Consider the following 10,409-nt stretch of genomic DNA (forward strand, 5'->3'; position numbering starts at 1 on the left):
CCACCGTCGCCCTATACAAAAAAGGTAGGGTCTCACAGAGTAGACCGAACACTAGTTACGTAGTGATCGGACGCTGGGTTCCAGCGTCTGGTCAGTAGTGGCAGTCAGCGGGTAGGCGTCGGTCATCGACCGGACGCTAGCGCTGGAAGTGACCGGATGCTGGCCGTATGCGTCTAGTCAAGGTGACGTGTGATGACACAGGCAGAGCAGTGTTGCTGGAGGTGACCAGACGCTGGTGCTGCGTTCGATCAGACGCGTCCGGTCATGTCCGGTACCTTATTGGAAACGATCGGACGCTGGGGTTGCTGCATATGGTCAGTTCATGCTGGAGCATCCGGTCGACAGATGACCGTTGGGATCCTGTGAATAGCATTTGAAGAAGGGGACACATGGCGTGCATCGCACGACCGGACGCTGAGGTCCAGCGTCCGGTCGATCAGACCAGAGTGTCCGGTCATCCCGACTTTTGCCCAGTGAAGGGGTAACGGCTTTATTTGTTTGTGGGGTTATAAATAGAAGCCATGGTTGGCCTTGGACCGGTAGCAGAGCACGCTAGAGCCTTGGTGGCTTGTGTAGTAGTGCTTGGGAGCCCTCCATCTCACACATACTTGATAGTGATCATCCGATTGTGTGAGTGAGCGATTCTAGTGCGATTGTATCGTGAGGTTGCATTGAGTGGCACTAGGTGATCGAGTTGCAAGCCGATGGTGCTTGTTACTCTTGGAGGTTGTCACCTCCTAGATGGCTTGGTGGTGGTCTCCGTCGAAGCCCACAAGAAGCTTGTGCGGTGCTCTGGAGAAGAGCTTGTGAGGGGCATTGTGCTCGCCCCACGGGAGCCGCGAAGAGCAACTTTAGTAGAGCGTGTCATTGAGCTACCCTCACTTTCGGGGTAGGTTCTTGTGGCGCCCGACGTGCGGGCTTGACGGGTGATGTCAATTAGCCACCGAACCACCAAGTGAGCGGTCAACACAACGGGGACTAGCGTGTTGGCAAACACGTGAACCTTGGGAGAAAAATCATCGTGTCAACCTTGTTTTTCCCATTGGTTTGTATCCCCGTTACACAAGCTTGCAACTACTTTCATATACATTGAGCTTGTGTTGTTGCTTTAGTAATTAGTTAGCTTGTGTAGCTTGCTAATTATCTTCTTGCTTGTGTAGCATAGAAGTAGCTCCCTTGCGTGGCTAATTTGGTTTATGTAACCTTGTTAGTCACATTACTTAGTTTGTGTAGCTAAGTATTTGCGCTCTCTAATTCAGCATTGGTTGTCTTGTTATTGAGCATTGCTAGTGAGCTTAGTTGGCTTTGTGCTTTTGCTTACTAGCATGTGTAGGAGCTCCCTTATTGCTTAAAGTACTAGTGGCATAGGTTTGTGTGACCTTGCTCCTAGAATTGGTTAGATAAGCTCTAGCTAGCCCGACACCTTTGTTGCTTGATTAGTATCTTTGGAAGGTGCTAGAGAACATAAATAGAGGGGTATAGTCTTGGCTAGATCGATAGTTATAATTCCGCACTTATTTCGGTTAGCCAACGTGATTAATTTTAGAAAAAACTATTCACCCCCCATCTAGTCGCCATCTCGACCCTTTCACAGACTGCGCATCGACCGGACACGCTGCTCGAGTGCATTGGATGCTGCACCGGACGCACCGTTCATGAATACCGGACATGTCCGGTAGGTCGACCGGACGCGTTCGGTCGCTCCCAGACCACCACGTGTCTAGTTCAAACCAAAGTAGCCGTTGCTATCCACACTTACATGCACCGGATGCACAGACTGGACGCTGAAATAGAAATGATCGGACGCTGAGTCATAGTGTCCAGTCGAGTCCTGTGAGTACCCGAGGCCAATCGAACATGTCTATTAGAAACTGACCGAACGCTGAGCCTCAGCGTCCAGTCGAGTCCAATAAGCACCCACGGTCGACCGGACGTGTCCGGTCACTTCGGACAGACGCTACCAGCGTCTGATCAACTGTTTCACCAAACAACAAACTAGCTGATTCACACCGAACGCGTTCGGTCGCTGAGTTCATCGTTAATACCGGACATGTCCGGTCACCATACCGGACACGTCCGACCACTCTGTAACCTATGCGACTAACTCCTTTTCAACTCTATCTTCTTCACCCTTGCTCAAATATGCCAACCACCAAGTGTATCACCATGTGCACATGTGTTAGCATATTTTCACAAATGTTTTCAAGGGTGTTAGCACTCCACTAGATCCTAAATACATATGCAATGAGTTAGAGTATCTAGTGACACTTTGATAACCGCATTTCAATACGAGTTTCACCCCTTTTAATAGTACGGCTATCGATCCTAAATGTGATCACACTCACTAAGTGTCTCGATCACTAAAACAAAATGACTCCTACTATTTATACCTTTGCCTTGAGCCTTTTGTTTTTCTCTTTCTTCTTTTCCAAGTTCAAGCATTTGGTCATCACCATGCCATCACCATCACCATGATCTTCACCATTGCTTCATTACTTAGAATAGTGCTACCTATCTCATAATCACTTTGATAAACTAGGTTAGCACTTAGAGTTTCATCAATTAACTAAAACCAAACTAGAGCTTTCACCTGCTTCCCCTTTTATAGGCGAAGGGAAAACACAGGTTATAGAGGAGGAAAATGAGAAGAACGAGAGAGAAGAAGGTTTTCAGGATTGCCGGGTCCTTCTTCTCCTTCATGCGGGTCCTGCTGATCCTGTAGATGTCAAAAGGGACGGCTCCACATCGTGGCCCTGTTCGTCACTAGCGCCATGTGCAGGCGTCATCTGCCGATCATGGCGTTCGATTCCGTCCCAGCGGGCGTCGTGGTGAACTGACACGTCTGTCAGCGTTCATACGAGGGTTAGGCAGAACAGCACCGGTACGCCCGATACTGTTCTTGATGCGAATACTCAGGTATGGCCTGTCATGGCCACGAGTTACATCGAGGCGTGCTAGTCTCTTCTCTGGTGTCAGAGTTTTGACCTAGGCCGCCTGGACCTAGAGTGGTTGGCGACGGTATGAGTCCCCGTCAGATGAGACGAAAACCGCGTCCTTGGGGTCGGGCGAAACGAAGCCCGCACCCAAGGGGTCGGGCAAGACGGAGCCCGCAGACTTGGGCGAGACGGAAACCACGTCCTTAGGGTCGGGCGAGACGGAGCCCGTGGCCTCGAGGTCGGGCGAGACGAAAACAACGTCCTTGGAGTCGGGCAAGACGGAGCCCGCACCCAAGGGGTCGGGTGAGATGGAGCCTGCGGCCTCGGGCGAGACCCCACGGCCTCGAGGTCGGGTGAGATGGAGCCTGCACCCAAGGGGGCGGGCGAGACGGAGCCCGCACCCAAGAGGTCGAGTGAGACAGAGCTCGCGGCCTCGAGGTCGGGCTAGATAGAGCCCGCAGTCTTGGGGTCGGGCGAGACCTTTTAATACGTCTTGCTCCATCCGGGAAGTCAGCGTGGGCGCTAACTTTCTTGCTTTGGGTATCCCTAATATCGATACCCGACACCCCTAGCTAGGGGCACCGGATTTTCCGGTGGTGCGGAAAAATCATCACTAAGTCACAAACTCGGGAGCAACTCTAATCCGCTAACTCCAATAAGTTCAACACATGAACATCTTCACCTTAGACGCTGTGTAAGCTTTTCAAAAAAACATTTTTTTACTTGCATCTCACCACGTCACTAGGTCTAATGTATATGTAAAGTTAGTTCACATCTAGTGCCACTTGGATAACCATTTTGCGTTAGAGTTCCTTTCTTAATAGTATGACTATTTATCCTAAACCCAACCACGCACTCTGGTCCGGTTCGTTTGGACTTTGGAGGAATCTGGAGGAATCTGAAGGAATTTGTAAGAGAGTAAACAGTGATTTTCAGCCATGAACAGTAATTCCGGCTGAAATTCACACCAGCCGAACGACCCCTCTATAGTGCCTCAGCCGGTGAAATGAAAACCCCTAAGACATACATTTGCCTTCGAGCTTGTTTTCATCTGTTCTTCTCTTCTCGAAGTGTGAACTTGCTCCACATGGCTTGATCACCTCTTGGCCATATCCTAGCCTTACTCACCACCTTGCCCTAGCTCAATCACAACTCAATTGAAAGCATTGTCTTTTAATTACCAAAATTAAACTTAGAGCTCTCAAATATGCTGATGCCCACAAAACCTCGGGACATGTTTGAAATGTGGGAAATATTTCTTATTTCTACGTTTTTTCTATAAAATTGAACTAATTCCTATAAAATTTCTGCCTCGTTGTTACGAAATTTCTGCGTCCAAACCGACACTCACCGCGATAGACCTAAACCCACCGTCCAAAGTGCACTGCCACTGAGATCTAGTGGCACTACATACAGTACTCCACAGCCGATAGTGGGTCTCGACTCTCAAAGCTTGGCAGCAAAAGGCGCGACACGCCACGCTAATCTAGGACAAACCTCCCCGCCGTACCAAGGAAAGTATTCACCCCAGACCCCGCCATGGGAAGGCGCACTGCGGCTTGCATTGCATCAATCAGCATCCGCTCTCGTGCGCCACACTTCTTCTGCCCCTGCGTCTCTGGCTTCACCTCGCCTTCTACTGGTACCAAGCAACTTGCAGTGCCGAGCACTGTGGCGATCACTACTCGCATCAGGAACAGGAAGGGCGCCGGTTTATTTCAGGATAATAGATAAATAATAATATAATTATATAAACAAACAAAAATGCCGGTCCCTGTGTTGCTATAGATGGAGTGTGCCAGCATGTGTGCTGGTACAGGGTCTGTCCTTTTTTAGTACGCTAACGTGCCGGGCGGCGGTACGCGCCGGATGAAATATGGAACGGGGATTCGCACGCGAGGACGAGGAGGAGATCGATAGATAACCCAGTTTTCCGCAGCCGCAGATCACCTGCTGCTGCTGGGCCCCGCGCGCGTGCGGCCTCCGCCAGGAAACGCGCCGCGACTGGGCCGCCGCGCCGCTCCTTTAACCCCCCCCGTCCCGATCCTCTGGACCGACGGCCGCGATCGCGCCACGGCGCCCCGCGAGAAGGTTCGGACGCCCACGGTATTCTAATCCCCCCGGCACGCTCAGAGAGAGGGGCCCTGGCCCGGGAGCAGAGCACACCATCCTCGCATTATTCTTTTCGGATTTGCTCACCCCCCCTGCCCGTGTCCATCTCAGGCTGCATCACATCATCATCGCCCACACCCAGCACCACCACCAGCGGCGGCGGCGCACCACCACCAGCGCCAGCGCAGGCGGAGGCCCCGGCGACGCGGACCGGGCGCCGTTACTGGCCTGCTAGCTCTTCGTCAGCGGCGTCCCTTCCTGTCAAGCTAAGGTCAGCCTCGCCCTGTCCCCCTCGTCTTACTTGTTGTTCCTGCTTCGTTTTAGCAGTCAAGTGAAGCAACGGGAAAGCTGCTTTTCTCGGGTGGATTCTGGTGCCCTGATCTTTAGGGTCCGAGGACGAGAACGAGAGGTGCTGTGTGTGATCGGTTCTCGCGGATAGTTGCATGCCGAATTTGTGCGGGACTGCTAGAATTTTAGCCTTGTAGAAGGGGATGGGGGAACGACTGAGGAGGATCTGCTGTTTGGTTGCTTCTTTACCCATGCACTGTTCTGTTGCTTCTTTACTCATGCGCTGTGGCGTGGATCATGCTATTCAAGGGAGCTTCTCACCATCTCTCTTGTGATCAGCCTTCTCTATCTTAGATTACTTCCACACATGATTTTAGGCTAGTTGATCCGCGTCTTCAGTTGTTTCTTTACTCATTGAGGAACCACGTCGGTTGTTATCTTACTTATATTGGTATAAAGTGAGATAACAAATTAGTGTATGCTTATTATAAATTAAGATCCATCACTGTTGCTAAGGATTGGTAGCATTCGTTGTTGTAAACAAGGCGATATTAGTGTGGATCTATGTTTGTTTGCCTAGCTAGAGTTGACAAATTTGTTAATGACTACAAAAGGTGAAATGGAACAGGTCTTCCAGCGAGGAGGTTGCCAATGGGTCTGGATAATACGTATGGGGAGCTATCTGGCATGTTCTGTGGAGGCCTGTCTTATGACGGCCACGCAGACCACAGCAGCGCAAGTGATTATTTCAGGTTCACCGATCCACTTCCTGCAGTTGTGCCCCAGATGGCAGCAGAAGCCTGTTCAAATCCTTCCTCCACTGTGTCAAGGACCAACACTGAAACTGACAACCCGGAGGATTGGGAATTCATCTCAGATGAGTCCCTCAACTATATTAGCCGGATGCTCATGGAGGAGGATATCGATGAGAAAGTCAGCATGTACCAGGCGGAGTCGGCGGCACTGCGTGCTGCTGCAAAGCCGTTCTATGACATTCTTGGGCACAAGTTTCCACCGTCTCCTGATCACCAGCCGATCTCTTGGTCCATGGACAGCCCCAGTGAGAGTAGCAGTAGCATTTGTACACAATCTGTGGCAAGTACTGTCACTAGCAGCAGCATTGGTGGCACAGTGGATAGCAACTGGCGCTACGGCGTTGGACGCAGTGAGCAGTTGGAAGCTTATCGAGGCTTGTGTGGTCAGTCTTCTCAGCCGCTTGTTGGTACATCAACTGATGCTTCCAATGCAGTGGATGTGCTAGAAGACCCTTTGATCACGAATGGCCAGATCCCTGAGTATTTGTTTGAGAGCCTTCCAACTTGGGATTTCAGGAGAGGCATTGAGGAAGCCCAGAAGTTTCTTCCTGATAGCAATACACAAGTGATTGATTTAGAAGCTGGTGGTGTCGCAAGACCTCAAGAAGCAAGGAAAGATGTTTCTTTGAATGCCAAAAAGGCAGATGTATTGAAGGCCAAGAAAAACAGACAGAGTGAAGACCTTGACCTGATGGAAGGCCGGAACTTTAAACAGTCTGCATTTTGTTCCGATGAACCTGATTGGATTGAGATGTTTGATGATCTGCTTCGGCAAACTGAGAAGAAGGCTACAGATCTGCGAGAGCTGATGCGCAATGAAGCTTCCAAAAATTCTCAGGTCACTCAGACGAAAGGACCAAGTGGGCCACGGCCACGGGGAAGGAAACCATCAAAGAAGGATGTGGTGGACCTTAGGACCATCCTCATCCACTGTGCACAGGCTGTGGCAGCAGATGACCGCAGAACTGCTAATGAATTGTTAAAGCAAATAAGGCACCATTCCAAGCCAAACGGCGATGGATCCCAGAGGTTAGCACATTGTTTTGCAGATGGTCTTGAGGCTCGTTTGGCAGGCACTGGGAGTCAGCTTTACCGTATGCTTATAGCAAAACGTACAACTGCCTCAGACATGCTTAAAGCCTACCACCTCTACCTTGCAGCATGCCCATTCAAGAGGCTTTCACATTTTCTTTCCAATCAAACAATCTTGAGTATGATTAAAAATGCATCAAAGGTGCATATCATTGACTTCGGCATTTATTTCGGCTTCCAATGGCCATGCTTGATCAGGCGTCTCTCCAAGAGGGAAGGCGGTCCACCTGTTCTGCGCATCACTGGAATTGATGTACCTCAGCCAGGTTTCCGCCCTTCCGAGAGAATTGAAGAGACTGGACGAAGGCTTGCAGAATATGCTGCGAAGTTCAAGGTGCCTTTTGAGTATCAGGGAATAGCATCAAAGTGGGAAACCATCCGAGTTGAGGATCTCAAAGTTGGCAAGGACGAAGTTGTGATTGTTAATTGCCTATACAGATTCAGAAACCTGATTGATGAAACAGTTGCTGTAGACAGTCCTAGGAATAGAGTGCTCAACACAATAAGGCAAGTAAACCCAGCGATTTTCATCCATGGAATTGTGAATGGGTCATACAGTGTTCCCTTCTTCATCACACGTTTCCGTGAGGCACTGTTCCATTTCTCTGCATTGTTTGACATGCTAGAGACAACTGTCCCACGGGATGATCCCCAGCGTGCACTCATAGAGAGGGAAATGTTTGGCCGAGAGGCACTCAATGTTATTGCATGTGAGGGCTCAGACAGAGTTGAGAGACCCGAGACATACAAACAGTGGCAGGTGAGGAACCTCAGGGCTGGATTTGTTCAGTCTCCGTTAAACCAAGAAATTGTGATGAAAGCCAAGGACAAAGTAAAAGACATTTATCACAAGGACTTCGTCATAGATGAAGACAGTGGGTGGCTCCTGCAAGGCTGGAAAGGAAGGATAATCTATGCGATATCTACATGGAAGCCTAAGAAGAACTAGATTCTTGGTCTCCTATTCCATTGATGGTGGCAGCTAATTAACAGTCCTGCTATGTTATAGCATTTGGACTTTGACCTGTGAACCTGTCTGATCAAGGTAAGCAGTATGCTAAGTTTGGTGCAATGTTAAACAAATCAAGGATGTAGTTGTACCATATAGTATTTCAGTAGTGTGGGTCTAATAATAGACCTGTTCTCAGGGCAGAATTTTGACAATGACCAGAAATGTTGTAAATCTCCAGGAAATGGCTTGAAGAACGGACAATGATCAACATGGAGCTTTGCTAGATTTACATCTGTCCAGCCAGTACTCTGATAAACTGGGAAAGGAGCAGTTCTAGACTTCTCTACCTTGGTGTTGGTACCATCACCTTTTATTTAATTCGTAGTTTTCTTCTTTCCAGTTACTTCTGTGACCATCCTGGCGTCCTATTAGCAATAACCAGGTCGCTGCTTCTAGTAGTTAATTAGCTAGCCAAACTACCTACTATCTTGAACTTAGTATTTTTGACTTGTATCCATCCATGTCAAACACGAGTTTGGTTTTCAGCACCAGCAGATAACAAAATTCCCCAACTAGTAAGCATAAAGCATCTAAATATGTTATACGAGAATGGATGCTGCTGTTTGTGTGGAATGTAGTATGTCATGGAGTGCTGTGCCTTTGATGAGCAGTCTATTCTTCATTTATTTATTTCATCTCTTTTGTAGCAAGTGATGCGTGCTGTCACAAAATGAGTCCTTAAACTTGAGTGGAGCACTAGTTCGAGAATATTAGGAGAAAGTGGTGCTACAGATGAACTTAGTACTTGCTTTTGGAGTCTGACTTGCGAATGGGTGCCACAACAAAGACGGCATGATATCACTGGACCGCGACCACTATCAACGTATCTTCATTTGATAATGCATTATTTTAGGTGATGCTTTCTTGGTCACAGGCTGATTTTGTTGGGCAAGTCATTGTTGGGTATGGGTTTGACTTTTAAGAGCCGCTTATATGATATAGCTGTTTATCGGTTCTTTGTTCTCTGTATAACTGAACCCGTTGGAATCTGTGTTGTCTATGTTTGCGTTCACAATATCCTAATCCTTTTTTGATAAATAGAGGCATGAGTAGAATGCAGTGCAAACATGGCCAATCTGGCTACAATGCCTTGAAAAACTAGATTTGCACAACATTAAAGGCCTTTCTTCCTCACCTCATGATTGACCAAAAATGATTGCCAAGTCTGAGATATGTTGCCGGCTTCATGTCTCAGGTGAAAATCGAAGCAAACCTAGCAGACCCTCTTTGCAACTTGCAGGGAGGTTCAGTGTTCTTTGAAAGCTTCTTTCAAGTTGACTAGCGCCTTCACGGTTTCACCTGAATTGGAGTGGCACAGATGTGTTCAGAAGAGTCTGCTGTGGTCTGTACGGTCACGGTGTCCATGTCTTTCCGCCCTCGTTTCTTCACCGCCTTATCATTCCTTTCCTGGAGTGAAGACGAGGGCCGGGCGAACGTGATCACAGCCGCGAAATGAATTCATGGCGGCACGGCACGGGATGGTCCTTGGCATGTGAGCCGAGAGAAAAGAAGATAAAGGCGACGGGGACATGGAACCAACAGGCTCAGCTTGTGAACTGAAGGGGCTGGCCGTGATGATGGCAGCTGATGTATCTCCTCTCTGAGAACGTGATTTGAGGTGTTGTTTTCCCCCGCTTGTGATTCCCTGGTGTAAAGGGAAAGCGGCAGGCATGAGAGGCTCGTATTCCCCCCCCCCCCCCCCCCCCCCCCCCCCCCCCCCCCCCCCCCCCCCCCCCCCCCCTCATTATCACAATGCACCAGCTAATTAGTTGCTTAATTAGTTTCTGATAGGCTTATACAGTTACTCTGCGTGTAGCCGGCAGCCAGGAACAGTGCATGAGAGAGGGGGCGTCATGTCATGGGGGTCAGCTCAGCTAAAGGCTTAGCACGATCGCATCAGGATTGGGCGTTTGTGTGAGGCTGTAAGCCGATTAATTGCAGGCACGAGATGGGTGAGGGCTGAGGATGCTGCACCCGCATACGCTGTACAGCTACAGATTAAAAACTTGCGGTGGGCTTGCAGTGCAAGACTATATGTGGTTGTGGGCTTCTTCTTTAACGCCCGCCCGCCCGCCCGCCCCGGGTACTGGGCTTCTTCTTCAAGCCCGAAAGCTTCGGCCTTTGGGAAGTCGAGTTGGGCCAAAGAGAACTTTC

At 49.3% G+C, this 10,409-nt stretch overlaps 1 protein-coding gene across 4 annotated transcripts; it reads left to right on the forward strand.

The window, feature by feature from the left end:
• The first annotated feature begins 5,090 nt into the window (after window positions 1-5,090).
• Window positions 5,091-9,920, forward strand: LOC136533607 (scarecrow-like protein 9). Of its 4 annotated transcripts, none has more exons than XM_066526169.1 (4): window positions 5,091-5,319; window positions 5,965-8,288; window positions 8,434-8,548; window positions 9,451-9,920. In XM_066526169.1, the coding sequence occupies exon 2, from the start codon at window positions 5,988-5,990 to the stop codon at window positions 8,190-8,192; it is 2,205 nt and encodes a 734-aa protein (XP_066382266.1). In that variant the 5' UTR covers window positions 5,091-5,319; window positions 5,965-5,987; the 3' UTR covers window positions 8,193-8,288; window positions 8,434-8,548; window positions 9,451-9,920. The 4 variants fall into 4 exon arrangements, with proteins under 4 accessions (XP_066382266.1, XP_066382263.1, XP_066382274.1 ...); XM_066526166.1 differs by lacking the exon at window positions 9,451-9,920 and adding an exon at window positions 8,903-9,211; XM_066526177.1 differs by lacking the exon at window positions 9,451-9,920 and adding an exon at window positions 8,907-9,211.
• The last annotated feature ends 489 nt before the right edge of the window (window positions 9,921-10,409 follow it).

This window comes from Miscanthus floridulus, chromosome 2 (assembly GCF_019320115.1).
Source record: "Miscanthus floridulus cultivar M001 chromosome 2, ASM1932011v1, whole genome shotgun sequence".
NCBI lineage: Eukaryota > Viridiplantae > Streptophyta > Magnoliopsida > Poales > Poaceae > Miscanthus > Miscanthus floridulus.

Bases quoted from the DNA above. Each gene is read 5' to 3' on its own strand.
- LOC136533607 (XM_066526169.1), top strand. From the start codon at position 5,988: ATGGGTCTGGATAATACGTATGGGGAGCTATCTGGCATGTTCTGTGGA.